This window comes from Ahaetulla prasina, chromosome 2 (genome assembly GCF_028640845.1).
Source record: "Ahaetulla prasina isolate Xishuangbanna chromosome 2, ASM2864084v1, whole genome shotgun sequence".
In the NCBI taxonomy this organism is placed as follows: Eukaryota; Metazoa; Chordata; class Lepidosauria; order Squamata; family Colubridae; genus Ahaetulla; species Ahaetulla prasina.
In genome coordinates, this window is record NC_080540.1 from 55172258 (window position 1) to 55190506 (window position 18249).

At 35.2% G+C, this 18249-nt stretch overlaps 1 protein-coding gene across 1 annotated transcript; it reads left to right on the forward strand.

Annotated features, from left to right (window-relative positions):
• Positions 1-11553: 11553 nt before the first annotated feature.
• On the forward strand, positions 11554-17570 carry TRH (thyrotropin releasing hormone). The gene is made up of 2 exons (XM_058167817.1): positions 11554-11755; positions 17116-17570. Exons 1-2 carry the CDS (start codon positions 11554-11556, stop codon positions 17568-17570), a joined length of 657 nt encoding a protein of 218 aa, XP_058023800.1.
• Positions 17571-18249: the final 679 nt, after the last annotated feature.

Below are 18249 nucleotides of genomic sequence, written 5' to 3' on the forward strand. Positions count from 1 at the left end.
ATTTCTCAATACACCTTATCTCTTTTGGCAAACTGCCACGTAACTTGTTTCCAACCGCAGAGTAAGGCAACACATGCCACAGAGTCTCTTAGAGTCAGGAACAGACCTTTCCACTCTTGAAACTACCAAACGAATGAATTGTTTCCTGCAAAAGCTCTCTCTCCCTGTTCGCTCCTCTTTTGTTTCCTATGGGAGTAGCCAATCATCTCCAAGGTGTGGCTTTACTCCCAAGTCGACCCTGCTTTCTGAGTTGTTCTTGTCTTCTGGCAGCTCTGCGCATGCACACACTGGGAACGGGCTCCAGCTGTTCCTCTGCTTCACTGCTGTCTATCTCCCTCTCTGCCTCCAACGCAGAGCCCTTGTCCAAGCTTTCCCCAGCCCCCAGGACTGGCCCATGTTCCTCCCCAACCTCCTCACTGTCTGATTCTGCTGCCAGCTCCACTGGCCACTGGCGGGCCACCACAGGTGCCACAATATGCCATTATGTTCTGGAAGTTCTCCTACCATTAGAGGTATAAGAACATGGTGAAGTGAAATTGCATTGCTATTGTAGAGCCACCATGAGATAAACCTTATCAGAAGTTGTGGATGCTCCAATACTGGAAATTTTTAAGAAGAAATTGGACAGCCATTTGTCTGAAGTGGTATAGAGTTTACTGCCTGAGCAGGGGGGGTTGGATTAGAAGACCTCCAAGGTCCCTTCCAACTCTGTAATTTTGTATTCTGTATTCTTTTTAGATTCTAAGGAAATATCTTTTCTCTGTGGCTGTTTTATTCTTTTTATTTCTGGCGTCTAAAAACATTTCATGTTTACTGTTTGCAGTATTTGCTATTTCATGGACATCTTGTTTAAATTGATTTTTTAAAAACAAAGTTTTAGTTGCTTGAATTGTACAATTCTATGCTTTTTAGTTTGTAATTTTATTGCTACCATGTTGCCACTATGAAAAATTGGACAAGTCTATTTGAAAAAATAGTAGAAAAAACCCTTCATAACTGAGTACGTTTTTAAGAGATTCCTTTCCTTAAGAACTGTTTGAAAACTGGCAAGTAGACCAGTTATTTGAAACCCCTCCATATAAGGAAAGGACAGCAGATCATCCACAAATGCTCCAGCCTGTTGTTCCATGAGAGCAGACTATAGGACAATAGTTTCTTGGGTTTTTGAGAATTGGTAGATGAAGGAATCAACCAACTGTCATGTTCACAGCCATAGTGAAGGCTTTCCAAGGATACTGAGTTTGTAAACCTCACTTCAGAATAACAAGTTTGAAAAGCCACCTTGTGAGTTTACCTTTCTTCTTAAACAAAAAGAAAATTAACTATAAGTTTAAGAATTTAACACATTGGAAAGAAAAGGGGGGGGGGAAGCTAAACTGGATTTTGATCTAAGAATGTTATAAACAAATTAAGGCTCCAGACAACTTTGGAGCATTGAGACTTTTACTATAAGATTATGGAAATAATTAAATAAAATAAACAGCATTTTGTGGGAGCCTTGCTTTTGGCCCCCTTCCTCTTCCTCTCCCTCCCTCTCCCTCTCCTTCCCTCTCTTCCCCTTCCCTTCCGCTTCCTCCTCTCTTATACAAATAACAAATGCAATGGGTTGGTCTTAACAGCTATTTCAGCCTTCTGTTAAAGGCTATTGACTTTAAACATTTAAATTATGTCTGGCTGAGTATTCCAGTGCTATTGTGAACTTCTGATAAAGTACCATTTAAATTGCTTCCTTCATTGTGCAGAGGATGCAAAATGGCAATACCATTTATTATATTATGTTCATAGCAGGAAAATTCAGGCACTCAGTTTCTCATCTTCCGCACCAATTGTCAATTTTTGACGGTATCATCTAGAACTCTGAACAAATAGTGAAAAGGAAAATACTGAAGTTTATTCTTAACAACCCATTGTTGACTGATGAGTCCTCTATTAGGTATTCACATCGTGTTCTTAGAGTTATAGAACTTTTCAGGCTCCCATTCAGAAGAGCAGCTGTCACCAATCTCTGGACTGCTGACCCATCCTTGGTTAGTTTTGTTCCTCCATTTCTTATACCTGGTCTACAAAAATTGAATTCACCCTAAATCCAATTTTTTAGCAATAAGGATCCTAAGGATCTAAGGTCTTGGGATCTAGCATTGTAGACAAGAGTGACAGAGACCTAAATGAAAGGTGACAGAAGCCTTATAGAGCTGTGAAACACTACACATTTCTTTTTCATTACCGTTCCAATTTTCTAACATTATTAAAAAAAGATCTGAAGCCTAGCAAAAAGACAAAGACATCTTTTGTTTGACAGTTTTAAAAATAATTCATCTCTTCAGTCTAAGCAGCCTAAAATTAACATATGTTTGAAAATACACTTGTTGCTTTCAGTGGTGATAGGTTCTGGTTTGTTGCTTTTTTTAAAATAAAGCTAGCAATAGGACTTAATTCTCTGTTCTCACATTTCTGTAATATCCATCTAATAGTCCTTATGATTTCCATCCCAAAACATAAAGCATTCCAGGAACAATTGCTTACAACTGTAAATTTTCTAGTGAACAGAACTTCACAATCATGACAGAAGAGTGCCAGAGAAGCCAACCAGGCGAGGCGGTGGGTGAAAATGTCACCAAGCTACCAAAGAAGACCTCAGCTTGGTTGTCACATTTCTTATGCTACTTCAGTGAAAGATTCAGAAGTCCACACATGTTGGTCTTTCGTCAGAGAATATTTGGGGCTGCTTGTCCTATTAAAATGCATCAATTTTGTTTACATAGTATAGCATTGTTATTATTTGCATATGTAGCCCCTTTCTCCAACAGTCACCAGCCAGGTGACTCTGGGCCAGTCACTCTGTTTCAGCCAACCCTACTTCACAGGATTTGTTGGGGTGGTAAAAATAGGAGGAGGGAGGAGTATTATGTATGTTCACTGCCTTGAGTTACTGATGATGTAATAAAGTCAAGATCAAAATCTAATAACAGAATTGGAAGTGACCTTGGAGATCTTCTAGTCTAACCCTATACTTGGGTTAGATCCTATACTTGTCCAGACAAATGGCTGTTCAGTCTCCAGTGATGGAGCACCCACAACTTCTGAAGGCAAGCTGTTCCACTAATTAATTGTTCTCAGTGTCAGGAAAATTCTAGGTTGGATCTGTCTTTGATAAGTTTCCATCCATTACTTCTTGCCGTGCCCTCAGGTGCATGACATTATAAATCCAGGCACACGATAAACCCATATTGTTTAATCTCTGAAAAGAAGTGACAGGACTGTGGAATTAGTCTATTGTACGCACGCACACACGCACGCACACACACAAACACACACACACACTCTTTCTCTCAAATACAGACATTGCTCACTGTGTCCAGTGTTGCTTAAAATAAAGAAATCATTTCATCTGACAATTGTTCAGTTAAATACATAAAGGACTACTATACAGCAGAGCTTGTACTATAGACCATGCATATTATTTCTTGATAACTTTTGGGTATCTACATGAAGTATCTCTTTTTAAAATATTGGTTTTAAATCCATATGAAATAGCTATTTGTGATATTTATACTGTAATGGCAATTTCACCTTCCTTGACCATCAGCTTATCTTGAAAACATGTTGAGAAACATGTACACATGAACAAATGCTTAGTCGATAGATACAGAGATCAGATGGATGGATTTATGTGAAAAGATGGAATATATGAGAAAGAAAAATTGATTAGTAAATCAATTTGATGCTTATATGATTGATGTCAACATGGAAGATAGTATCTTTTATAACAATGATTGATAGTATCTACTATATGTTTGTATGTTGATATGATCATGATGATAATGAGGATGTTTAAATTATAATACTTTTGTTACCTGGAAAACACACTGTTCAATTTAGAAATGAAATTTGTGATAAAAACCAATTAAAAATACTAAAAAAATAAACATGTACACGTGAAAGGCAGAGAAATGTCTTGAAAATATCTTGAATTTATTCCTTACAGCAGCTGGTGAAAACATTAGGTTATTCATTCATTGATAAATAATACAAAACCTCAAAGTTTAATTTATTTCAAACAAATCAGACAAGTTTATTTTAAACAACTCAGTGTTTGATTCAAGAGAATTTAACAAAAAGTTAATATAACTTTTAATCAGGATTTTGCCAGTCATCCAAAATCTGGATGTAGTGTTTTACTGCAGCTTTTAAAAAAAACCAAAACCGTAAGATTGAATAAATTTATTTGAAAAGAATCGTATAGAATAGTGAAGCCTTCACTGTAGAAAAATGAGACATGAAAATGAAGGATTTTGTAAAAGTCCAGAATATCATGAAATATACAATGAAGAAACTGGATGTCACAATCTGATATGGTTGTATAGCACATTCAAATTTGTGTATTTTCTGCTGCTGTGCTGACCAATTGGCCCCCATCTTCACCCATATTTTCAATAAATCACTAGAGATGTGTTATGTTCCTTCTTGCTTCAAACGCTCTACCATCATCCCAGTGCCGAAGAAGCCCACTATCAAGGAACTGAATGACTACAGACCAGTTGCTCTAACATCTGTAGTCATGAAAACCTTTGAAAGGCTAGTGCTTTCCTACCTGAAAACCATCACGAATCCGCTCTTAGACCCCTTGCAATTTGCATACCGAGCAAACAGATCAACAGATGATGCTGTTAATATGGCTCTGCACTACATCCTACAACATCTTGAGTCTCCAAAGACCTATGCAAGGGTCCTTTTTGTAGACTTTAGTTCAGCATTCAATACCATCATTCCAGACATTCTTCTAACTAAGCTAAACCAGCTACAGGTACCGGAACAGACTTGTAAGTGGATCACAAGCTTCCTAACAAACAGGAAGCAGCAGGTGAAGCTAAGCAAGATCACATCAAATACCTGTACAATTAGCACAGGGGCCCCACAAGGCTGTGTGCTCTCCCCACTTCTCTTCTCTCTGTATACCAATGACTGCATCTCCAATGATCCATTTGTTAAGCTACTGAAGTTCGCAGATGACACAACAGTGATTGGTCTCATTCGAGACAATGACGAATCCGATATAGACGAGAGGTCGAACGACTAGCCTTGTGGTGCAACCAAAACAATCTGGAACTGAACACACTCAAAACCGTAGAAATGGTGGTAGACTTTAGGAAAAACCCTTCCATACTTCCACCTCTCACAATACTTGACAACACAGTATCAACAGTAGAAACCTTCAAATTTCTGGGTTCTATCATATCGCAAGATCTCAAATGGACAGCTAACATCAAAACATCATTAAAAAGGACAACAAAGAATGTTCTTTCTGCGCCAACTCAGTAAGCTCAAACTGCCCAAGGAGCTGCTGATCCAATTCTACAGAGGAATTATTGAGTCTGTCATTTGCACCTCTATAACTGTCTGGTTCGGTTCTGCAACCCAACAAGAAAAACACAGACTTCAGAGGATAATTAGAACTGCAGAAGAAATGATTGCTACCAACTTGCCTTCCATTGAGGACCTGTATACTGCACGAATCAAGAAGAGGGCCGTGAAAATATTTGCAGATCCCTCGCATCCTGGACATAAACTGTTTCAACTCCTACCCTCAAAACGACGCTATAGAGCACTGCACACCAGAACAACTAGACACAAGAACAGTTTTTCCCAAAGGCCATCACTCTGCTAAACAAATAATTCCCTCAACACTGTCAGACTATTTACTGAATCTGCACTACTATTAATCGTTTCATAGTTCCCATCACCAATCTCTTTCCACTTATGACTGTATGACTATAACTTGTTGCTGGCAATCCTTATGATTTATATTGATATATTGATCATCAATTGTGTTGTAAATGTTGTACCTTGATGAACGTATCTTTTCTTTTATGTACACTGAGAGCATATGCACCAAGACAAATTCCTTGTGTGTCCAATCACACTTGGCCAATAAAATTCTATTCTATTCTATTCTATTCTATTCTATTCTATTCTATTCTATTCTATTCTATTCTATTCTATTCTATTCTATTCTATTCTATTCTATTCTATTCTATTCTATTCTATTCTATTCTATTCTATTTCTATTCTATTCTATTCTATTCTATTCTATTCTATTCTATTCTATTCTATTCTATTCTATTCTATTCTATTCTATTCTATTCTATTCTATTCTATTCTATTCTATTCTATTCTATTCTATTCCATTCCATTCTATCCTATCCTATCCTATCCTATTCATTATTCTATTCTATCCTATCCTATCCTATCCTATTCATTATTCTATTCTATTCTATTCTATTCTATTCTATTCTATTCTATTCTATTCTATTCTATTCTATTCTATTCTATTCTATTCTATTCTATTCTATTCTATTCTATTCTATTCTATTCTATTCTATTCTATTCTATTCTATTCTATTCTATTCTATTCTATTCTATTCTATTCTATTCTATTCTATTCTATTCTATTCTATTCTATTCTATTCTATTCTATTCTATTCTATTCTATTCTATTCTATTCTATTCTATTCTATTCTATTCTATTCTATTCTATTCTATTCTATTCTATTCTATTCTATTCTATTCTATTCTATTCTATTCTATTCTATTCTATTCTATTCTATTCTATTCTATTCTATTCTATTCTATTCTATTCTATTCTATTCTATTCTATTCTATTCTATTCTATTCTATTCTATTCTATTCTATTCTATTCTATTCTATTCTATTCTATTCTATTCTATTCTATTCTATTCTATTCTATTCTATTCTATTCTATTCTATTCTATTCTATTCTATTCTATTCTATTCTATTCTATTCTATTCTATTCTATTCTATTCTATTCTATTCTATTCTATTCTATTCTATTCTATTCTATTCTATTCTATTCTATTCTATTCTATTCTATTCTATTCTATTCTATTCTATTCTATTCTATTCTATTCTATTCTATTCTATTCTATTCTATTCTATTCTATTCTATTCTATTCTATTCTATTCTATTCTATTCTATTCTATTCTATTCTATTCTATTCTATTCTATTCTATTCTATTCTATTCTATTCTATTCTATTCTATTCTATTCTATTCTATTCTATTCTATTCTATTCTATTCTATTCTATTCTATTCTATTCTATTCTATTCTATTCTATTCTATTCTATTCTATTCTATTCTATTCTATTCTATTCTATTCTATTCTATTCTATTCTATTCTATTCTATTCTATTCTATTCTATTCTATTCTATTCTATTCTATTCTATTCTATTCTATTCTATTCTATTCTATTCTATTCTATTCTATTCTATTCTATTCTATTCTATTCTATTCTATTCTATTCTATTCTATTCTATTCTATTCTATTCTATTCTATTCTATTCTATTCTATTCTATTCTATTCTATTCTATTCTATTCTATTCTATTCTATTCTATTCTATTCTATTCTATTCTATTCTATTCTATTCTATTCTATTCTATTCTATTCTATTCTATTCTATTCTATTCTATTCTATTCTATTCTATTCTATTCTATTCTATTCTATTCTATTCTATTCTATTCTATTCTATTCTATTCTATTCTATTCTATTCTATTCTATTCTATTCTATTCTATTCTATTCTATTCTATTCTATTCTATTCTATTCTATTCTATTCTATTCTATTCTATTCTATTCTATTCTATTCTATTCTATTCTATTCTATTCTATTCTATTCTATTCTATTCTATTCTATTCTATTCTATTCTATTCTATTCTATTCTATTCTATTCTATTCTATTCTATTCTATTCTATTCTATTCTATTCTATTCTATTCTATTCTATTCTATTCTATTCTATTCTATTCTATTCTATTCTATTCTATTCTATTCTATTCTATTCTATTCTATTCTATTCTATTCTATTCTATTCTATTCTATTCTATTCTATTCTATTCTATTCTATTCTATTCTATTCTATTCTATTCTATTCTATTCTATTCTATTCTATTCTATTCTATTCTATTCTATTCTATTCTATTCTAAAGAATTCTATTCTATTCTATTCTATTCTATTCTGTTCTATTCTATTCTATTCTATTCTATTCTATTCTATTCTATTCTATTCTATTCTATTCTATTCTATTCTATTCTATTCTATTCTATTCTATTCTATTCTATTCTATTCTATTCTATTCTATTCTATTCTATTCTATTCTATTCTATTCTATTCTATTCTATTCTATTCTATTCTATTCTATTCTATTCTATTCTATTCTATTCTATTCTATTCTATTCTATTCTATTCTATTCTATTCTATTCTATTCTATTCTATTCTATTCTATTCTATTCTATTCTATTCTATTCTATTCTATTCTATTCTATTCTATTCTATTCTATTCTATTCTATTCTATTCTATTCTATTCTATTCTATTCTATTCTATTCTATTCTATTCTATTCTATTCTATTCTATTCTATTCTATTCTATTCTATTCTATTCTATTCTATTCTATTCTATTCTATTCTATTCTATTCTATTCTATTCTATTCTATTCTATTCTATTCTATTCTATTCTATTCTATTCTATTCTATTCTATTCTATTCTATTCTATTCTATTCTATTCTATTCTATTCTATTCTATTCTATTCTATTCTATTCTATTCTATTCTATTCTATTCTATTCTATTCTATTCTATTCTATTCTATTCTATTCTATTCTATTCTATTCTATTCTATTCTATTCTATTCTATTCTATTCTATTCTATTCTATTCTATTCTATTCTATTCTATTCTATTCTATTCTATTCTATTCTATTCTATTCTATTCTATTCTATTCTATTCTATTCTATTCTATTCTATTCTATTCTATTCTATTCTATTCTATTCTATTCTATTCTATTCTATTCTATTCTATTCTATTCTATTCTATTCTATTCTATTCTATTCTATTCTATTCTATTCTATTCTATTCTATTCTATTCTATTCTATTCTATTCTATTCTATTCTATTCTATTCTATTCTATTCTATTCTATTCTATTCTATTCTATTCTATTCTATTCTATTCTATTCTATTCTATTCTATTCTATTCTATTCTATTCTATTCTATTCTATTCTATTCTATTCTATTCTATTCTATTCTATTCTATTCTATTCTATTCTATTCTATTCTATTCTATTCTATTCTATTCTATTCTATTCTATTCTATTCTATTCTATTCTATTCTATTCTATTCTATTCTATTCTATTCTATTCTATTCTATTCTATTCTATTCTATTCTATTCTATTCTATTCTATTCTATTCTATTCTATTCTATTCTATTCTATTCTATTCTATTCTATTCTATTCTATTCTATTCTATTCTATTCTATTCTATTCTATTCTATTCTATTCTATTCTATTCTATTCTATTCTATTCTATTCTATTCTATTCTATTCTATTCTATTCTATTCTATTCTATTCTATTCTATTCTATTCTATTCTATTCTATTCTATTCTATTCTATTCTATTCTATTCTATTCTATTCTATTCTATTCTATTCTATTCTATTCTATTCTATTCTATTCTATTCTATTCTATTCTATTCTATTCTATTCTATTCTATTCTATTCTATTCTATTCTATTCAGAGAATAAAACAGGTTATTTTCGGATTGGAAAAATATACCTTCTGAATTTAAGCTTGTTTTGTAATACTTTCAACCTGAAGGTGCATGGAAATGACAAAATCTTTCTCTCTCTCTCTCTCTCTGATAAATGTTAATTGTTTGCTCACAACACAGAATCAGATAGATAGAAGAGATCTTAAAAATTGCAACTGCTGTTAACTTTGCCAGCAAAGTTAAAATGTGTTTTAAGTCATTTACTTACGTGTTCAAAAAGAGCCGTTAGAGTACAGCACTGCAGGCTACTTCAGCTGACTAGACTGCTTACTGATTTTTTTGTTTAACGGTAATAGTGGTGTTGGGCTTTTCACTACACTCTCTGTGATGCAACAGGGTAGCTTATTTGGCACAGGTCAGACTGTGTTATGTGATATGTATATCTCTGCTTTCAAAAAGAAATAGGCAGCTGATGGCTTTGATACAATAGCCAGAAAGTTATCATTTCTGCTCCCCCCCCCAGTTTCTCAAAATCTCTACACAGAGCTCAGTCTACCTTATGGATGGGCCAATGATCATAATTTTTCAGGATTGATCAGGCAAAGGTAGAACCCAAAGCCCTTCATGTGAACCATATCAACCATTTCCTTTCTCTTAAATGTAACAAAGATAGAAAGACATCAGGGTTTGTTTTTTTTTGAAAGCTTTATTTTTTCCAGTCTGATAACTAAGTAAGCAGAATCCAGCTGATGCATACGACAGACCTATAATTCTTTCTTTTTGCCTCCATCTATTGTCTGCCTTCAAAGGAAAATGCAGAAGAGGATCTGGATAAAGGTAAATATGAACACGAGAACTTCTATGGCTACGTAACTGATGAAGTTCCTTTTGGAAACGTAGAAAATGCAGAAGAGGATCTGGATAAAGGTAAATATGAACACGAGAACTTCTATGGCTACGTAACTGATGAAGTTCCTTTTGGAAACGTAGAAAATGCAGACAAGTTTAATGGTTTAATTGTGCTATCATTCTGGGATTAATTAGTTCCCTGTCAGCAATACTAATGCCTCTGGTAACGTAAGAATAGAATAACAGAGTTGGAAGACCTTGGAGGTCTTCTAGTCTAAACCCCTGCTTAGGCAGGAAATCCTACACCACTTCAGACAAATGGTTATCCAACATCTTCTTAAAAACTTCCAGTGTAGGAGCATTCACAACTTCTGGAGGCAAGTTGTTCCACTGATTAACTGTTCTAACTGTCAGGAAATTTCTCCTTAGTTCTAAGTTGCTTCTCTCTTTGATTAGTTTCCATCCGTTGCTTCTTGTCCTATCCTCAGGTGCATAACATTGCTCCTATCCTAAAATACAATTGCTATTAAATTCTCCAGTGATTATTAAGGGTTCCAATCAAAACATAGCTGGATATCCCTCCCCTCTGGTGTCTTTGGATCCTTTTCTTCTGTAGGTTATCTGTGCAGGACAAACAGATCCTATAGTAGCTCCATGCCAGTTTCACTTAGGTGATCTTGAATCACCTGGGAATCTTGCAGCCTGTATTCTGCTTCAAATATAAGTATTTAAAAGAAACGGTGTATATAATATGACACAGAACTTGTTCTGATGTATTGATACAAAGTTTATATAGCCTTAGATCTTTAATGTGAATAGGCTTCAGATAAAAGTCACGCTTAAAGAAGAATAAATCGGACTGTTTTCTCATACTGTAGTCCTCATCTTTGCTCAGAGAGGAACATCAAATTCATATGAAGATCTTTAGGCAAACCTAAGTGAGCTCGCAGAAAATTAAAGTGATAATTAATCATTCCTATGAGTTGTTTCATTAGAAGCAAATAAAAACAGAAGAGCCTTCATGTGTCTCCTCAACACATCACTCCTTCCAAGTGATTAGAAATGCTGCATTTTCTACACTATTTTTAAAACCCATTTTCTTCACATTCTGCTCATAGGATCTTGCTCTGCCATGTCCATCTCCATTTGGCGGCGGCTGCTGTTTCTATTCCTGGTTTTTACTAGTGTGTGTGTCAACTTGGGGCAGCAATTTCCAGAAGAAGATGAGAATGATGAAAAGAGTCTCTTTGATGACCTCTCCCCAGAGGCAGAAAGCCTCATCTTAAGTTCCCTTTTCGGAAACGTAGAAAATGCAGAAGAGGATCTGGATAAAGGTAAATATGAACACGAGAACTTCTATGGCTACGTAACTGATGAAGTTCCTTTTGGAAACGTAGAAAATGCAGACAAGTTTAATGGTTTAATTGTGCTATCATTCTGGGATTAATTAGTTCCCTGTCAGCAATACTAATGCCTCTGGTAACGTAAGAATAGAATAACAGAGTTGGAAGACCTTGGAGGTCTTCTAGTCTAAACCCCTGCTTAGGCAGGAAATCCTACACCACTTCAGACAAATGGTTATCCAACATCTTCTTAAAAACTTCCAGTGTAGGAGCATTCACAACTTCTGGAGGCAAGTTGTTCCACTGATTAACTGTTCTAACTGTCAGGAAATTTCTCCTTAGTTCTAAGTTGCTTCTCTCTTTGATTAGTTTCCATCCGTTGCTTCTTGTCCTATCCTCAGGTGCATAACATTGCTCCTATCCTAAAATACAATTGCTATTAAATTCTCCAGTGATTATTAAGGGTTCCAATCAAAACATAGCTGGATATCCCTCCCCTCTGGTGTCTTTGGATCCTTTTCTTCTGTAGGTTATCTGTGCAGGACAAACAGATCCTATAGTAGCTCCATGCCAGTTTCACTTAGGTGATCTTGAATCACCTGGGAATCTTTTGCAGCCTGTATTCTGCTTCTATCTTTCTTCTTTTTCTCCCTTTCCAGTTTCCCTACAACCAATGTCATGCCAGCTTCTTAATCAATTCAAGTTCCAGCTGCCCCCGGCAGGAACCTGAATTGACTAAGAAGGTTTTCTTTTGTGTGTGAAAACCTTTTTGGGGTTCTTTTCCCAGACTCTTGCTATCACCCACAAGTTTGCCTGGGAAGTCATATGACGGAATGGCAGACAGGGGTTGCTGTTTCCATTCTGTCGTACTGACTTTGATAATGGAGTTGATGGCAGATCAAAGGATGGCAAAAGATATATCCAAAGAACTCTACACACACTGTATGTTTGAATCTCCTTTCTGATTCTCTAGCTAAATGGAGGAAGTCTAGTGATAAGAGAAGGAAGGCATTCTTTTTATAAACAGCCATGTGTAAAATGTTGTTCCTGAAGAGCAACATCTTGTGAGGAATTTCAAAAAAAGAGCCGTTAGAGTACAGCACTGCAGGCTACTTCAGCTGACTAGACTGCTTACTGATTTTTTTGTTTAACGGTAATAGTGGTGTTGGGCTTTTCACTACACTCTCTGTGATGCAACAGGGTAGCTTATTTGGCACAGGTCAGACTGTGTTATGTGATATGTATATCTCTGCTTTCAAAAAGAGCCGTTAGAGTACAGCACTGCAGGCTACTTCAGCTGACTGCTACCTGCAATTTGGCAGTTCAAATCTCACCGACTCAAGGTTGACTCAGCCTTCCATCCTTCCGAGGTGGGTAAAGTGAGGACCCAGATTGTTGAGGGCAAATAGGCTGACTCTGTAAACCTCTTAGAGAAGCTGTAAAAACACTATGAATCTGTATATAAGTCTAAATGTTATTGCTAAGTGCTAAAATTGTTCCTTGCCTTTAGAATATACAAGGTTGCATTTCTTGTGCCTGTAGCCAAACCTCTGTGTGAATAGTTTAACACTTATTATAAGACTACGCTTGACGAGTATATGGAATCGCACATGAGAATTGCACATTACGTTAATGTCAGTATGTTACTGATGTTAATGTCAGTATGTTACTGATGTTAATGTCAGTATGTTACTGATGTTAATGTCAGTATGTTACTGATGTTAATGTCAGTATGTTACTGATGTTAATGTCAGTATGTTACTGATGTTAATGTCAGTATGTTACTGATGTTAATGTCAGTATGTTACTGATGTTAATGTCAGTATGTTACTGATGTTAATGTCAGTATGTTACTGATGTTAATGTCAGTATGTTACTGATGTTAATGTCAGTATGTTACTGATGTTAATGTCAGTATGTTACTGATGTTAATGTCAGTATGTTACTGATGTTAATGTCAGTATGTTACTGATGTTAATGTCAGTATGTTACTGATGTTAATGTCAGTATGTTACTGATGTTAATGTCAGTATGTTACTGATGTTAATGTCAGTATGTTACTGATGTTAATGTCAGTATGTTACTGATGTTAATGTCAGTATGTTACTGATGTTAATGTCAGTATGTTACTGATGTTAATGTCAGTATGTTACTGATGTTAATGTCAGTATGTTACTGATGTTAATGTCAGTATGTTACTGATGTTAATGTCAGTATGTTACTGATGTTAATGTCAGTATGTTACTGATGTTAATGTCAGTATGTTACTGATGTTAATGTCAGTATGTTACTGATGTTAATGTCAGTATGTTACTGATGTTAATGTCAGTATGTTACTGATGTTAATGTCAGTATGTTACTGATGTTAATGTCAGTATGTTACTGATGTTAATGTCAGTATGTTACTGATGTTAATGTCAGTATGTTACTGATGTTAATGTCAGTATGTTACTGATGTTAATGTCAGTATGTTACTGATGTTAATGTCAGTATGTTACTGATGTTAATGTCAGTATGTTACTGATGTTAATGTCAGTATGTTACTGATGTTAATGTCAGTATGTTACTGATGTTAATGTCAGTGTGTTACGTAAGAATAGAATAAGAGAGTTGGAAGAGACCTTGGAGGTCTTCTAGTCTAAACCCCTGCTTAGGCAGGAAATCCTATATCATTTCAGACAAATGCTTATCCAATCTCTTCTTAAAAACTTCCAGTGTTGGAGCATTCACAACTTCTGGAGGCAAGTTGTTCCACTGATTAATTGTTCTAACTGTTAGGAATTTTCTCCTTAGTTCTGGGTTGCTTCTCTCTTTGATTAGTTTCCATCCGTTGCTTCTTGTCCTATCCTCAGGTGCATAACATTGCTCCTATCCTAAAATACAATTGCTATTAAATTCTCCAGTGATTATTAAGGGTTCCAATCAAAACATAGCTGGATATCCCTCCCCTCTGGTGTCTTTGGATCCTTTTCTTCTGTAGGTTATCTGTGCAGGACAAACAGATCCTATAGTAGCTCCATGCCAGTTTCACTTAGGTGATCTTGAATCACCTGGGAATCTTTTGCAGCCTGTATTCTGCTTCTATCTTTCTTCTTTTTCTCCCTTTCCAGTTTCCCTACAACCAATGTCATGCCAGCTTCTTAATCAATTCAAGTTCCAGCTGCCCCCGGCAGGAACCTGAATTGACTAAGAAGGTTTTCTTTTGTGTGTGAAAACCTTTTTGGGGTTCTTTTCCCAGACTCTTGCTATCACCCACAAGTTTGCCTGGGAAGTCATATGACGGAATGGCAGACAGGGGTTGCTGTTTCCATTCTGTCGTACTGACTTTGATAATGGAGTTGATGGCAGATCAAAGGATGGCAAAAGATATATCCAAAGAACTCTACACACACTGTATGTTTGAATCTCCTTTCTGATTCTCTAGCTAAATGGAGGAAGTCTAGTGATAAGAGAAGGAAGGCATTCTTTTTATAAACAGCCATGTGTAAAATGTTGTTCCTGAAGAGCAACATCTTGTGAGGAATTTCAAAAAAAGAGCCGTTAGAGTACAGCACTGCAGGCTACTTCAGCTGACTGCTACCTGCAATTTGGCAGTTCAAATCTCACCGACTCAAGGTTGACTCAGCCTTCCATCCTTCCGAGGTGGGTAAAGTGAGGACCCAGATTGTTGAGGGCAAATAGGCTGACTCTGTAAACCTCTTAGAGAAGCTGTAAAAACACTATGAATCTGTATATAAGTCTAAATGTTATTGCTAAGTGCTAAAATTGTTCCTTGCCTTTAGAATATACAAGGTTGCATTTCTTGTGCCTGTAGCCAAACCTCTGTGTGAATAGTTTAACACTTATTATAAGACTACGCTTGACGAGTATATGGAATCGCACATGAGAATTGCACATTACGTTAATGTCAGTATGTTACTGATGTTAATGTCAGTGTGTTACTAATACGGATGGAGTCCAATCTTTTCCTCTATTAAAAGTGATATTTGAAACCACCACTTCAAAGAAATTCTCCTTCCACTTTTCCAAATAGCTGTCTAATAAATCATTTCAAGTAATGTTCTTTAGTCACATGTTTCAGTCAAATTGTCGTGTCCCACTCCTCCGCTGACGGCCGGGTCAGGGAAATCCGAATCAGGCGTGCCTCTGCAGCTCTGCCAAAGTCATAGCAAAGTCCTCAGGGCAGGCAGGAGACCAGAAAGTGACTTCAGCAAGATATGTTTAGACTTTGCCTGACTCAGAGAATGCCAGAAAGCAGGTCCTTTATATAGGCCATGGGGTATGGCTCCATGACTCAGCACTTATCCAGGCCTGCCCCTCCCTTCCTTCTGTTGCCTCCGTTTATCAAGTCTTCTGACGCGAGGGTCACTCCAGTCTGCAGCTGTTGGCAATTGACCTCCCTCAGGCTCACATGCTGTGGGAGAGGGGGAGGGGTCTAGTTGCTCCGTTTGCCTGGGCATGGAGCCAGAGCTGGGGGCTGGAGATACTTCTTCCTCTTCAGCCTGTCTGGGCATGGAGCCAGGGCTGGGGCCGGGAGGTATACTAGGACATTCCTCCGTGTTCGGAAGCAGATAAGAAGGCCCTGGCTGTGGTGAGATCGGACGAGACACAACACAAATATTGGAAAAGGTATTTATGATATTTCTTAAATTCTTGCATTTAGAATCCGTTTTCAAGTAAAATCCACTCATATGTCTATGGACACTTGTCTGTGCCCAATGATGGGCAGCTACAAGTCAATGCATCAGTGATGGGCCCCTATAATTCAATACTTCAAAATCCCAAAGCCCACCTGCCCAAGAAATAAAGGCAGTTGTAATCTGGGAGGAGCAACCTGGGGGAGGAAGGGGCCTGAGGAGTGCAGATTTATTTCTCATCTAAGAAGCTTCTTCAGCTGAAGAAGCTTCTTGGATACGAAGCAAAACATCTTCAAAGACAAACAAGAAAGTCCAGTTGCCTCTTGAAAAAAAAAAGCACCTTTGGGACAACCATGACCTGAATGACTGAGAATCTCCATAGACAATCTGGTAAACCGGTTATAGCAGCCATCTTGGAAATGAACAAGCCCTATTACAATAGCCATTTCACAAAGGTACCCATAACATATTCTCAAAGATCTTGTCAGCTCCATGAAATAAAGAGACTTATTTTTACATCTGTTCACTTATTTATAATCCACCTCCAAATATTATATTTTTAAACCCTTGTTTTGACCATGTTCTTCTTTTTTTTTTTTTTTACCAATTTTGCCCAACTCTTTCAGAGTCAAACTGAATAATTATAACTTGCAACAAGAACAACCCTTTGGCAATTTCCAAATGAGAAGTAATGTGAAACCTTTCTTTGTACAGAGCCGGTTTGGATCACCAAAAGGCAGCACCCTGGGAAGAGGATGATAATGGATTTGGAGAAGAGACAACATCCTGGCAGAAGATCTCTCTCGGATCAAATCCTCAGCATTCCAAGCAGCCAGCTAACTTATCTGAATGAATTATCCAAAAGGCAACATCCGGGCAAGAGGTACTTGCCTTACAACAAGCGACAGCACCCTGGCAAGCGAGGTTGGGATGATGAGACTGAGAGTGAGGAAACCTTAGAGAAGCGCCAGCATCCAGGCAAGAGGTATCTGGGTTCACAGACCCCAGACAATAATATTCTCTGTGACCCACAGGAGTCCTCTGAATGCAGCAAAAGTAGCCTGCTGCTAGAGTTGCTAGATAAGATAAGAAAAGTCCACAGTGAAGAGAAGAGGCAGCACCCTGGAAGAAGTTCTTTGTTGGATGGTGAAATAGAAGCAGAGGAGTGAGAAACATGGTTTGTGTGTCTGTGTCTGTGTGTCTGTGTATTCATTGTTTCATTCTTCTGGATGATTTCTGAATGACTTCCCCATCTCCTTCTGCTTGCTGACTTCTCTGCAGGTAATTCTTTATAAGGAATATCACACAGAATGGTGGAGTACCGTAGTCCAGATTTAGCAGTCTGTGGACATGTGGATTTCATTTTACAGAAAAGACTGAGGTGTTTCCTTGAGTGACAGATAGTTGGGTTTTATTTATTATTTATTTATTTATTTTATTTATTTAATCATATTTATATACCGCCCTATCTCCCGAGGGACTCAGGGCGGTTTACAGGCACTAAAAACAGATAAATACAATATAAATACAATATAAAAACAATTAAAAAACTTATTCTAAAGCCCATTAATTAAAAAGTATAAAAATAAAACCCAATTTAAAACCCATAAATTTAAAATCTAACTCAGTCCTGCACAATTAAATAAGTATGTTTTAAGCCCGCGGCGGAAGGTCCGAAGGTCCGAAAGCTGACGAAGTCCGGGGGGTAGATCGTTCCAGAGGGTGGGAGCCCCCACTCGGTTTGATACTTGTTTAAAACAAAGTTACTCATAAAAAGCCACACTGATGTACCTTTTCCCCCAACTGTGCATGGACCAATGATAAATATAAATAGATAAATATATATGG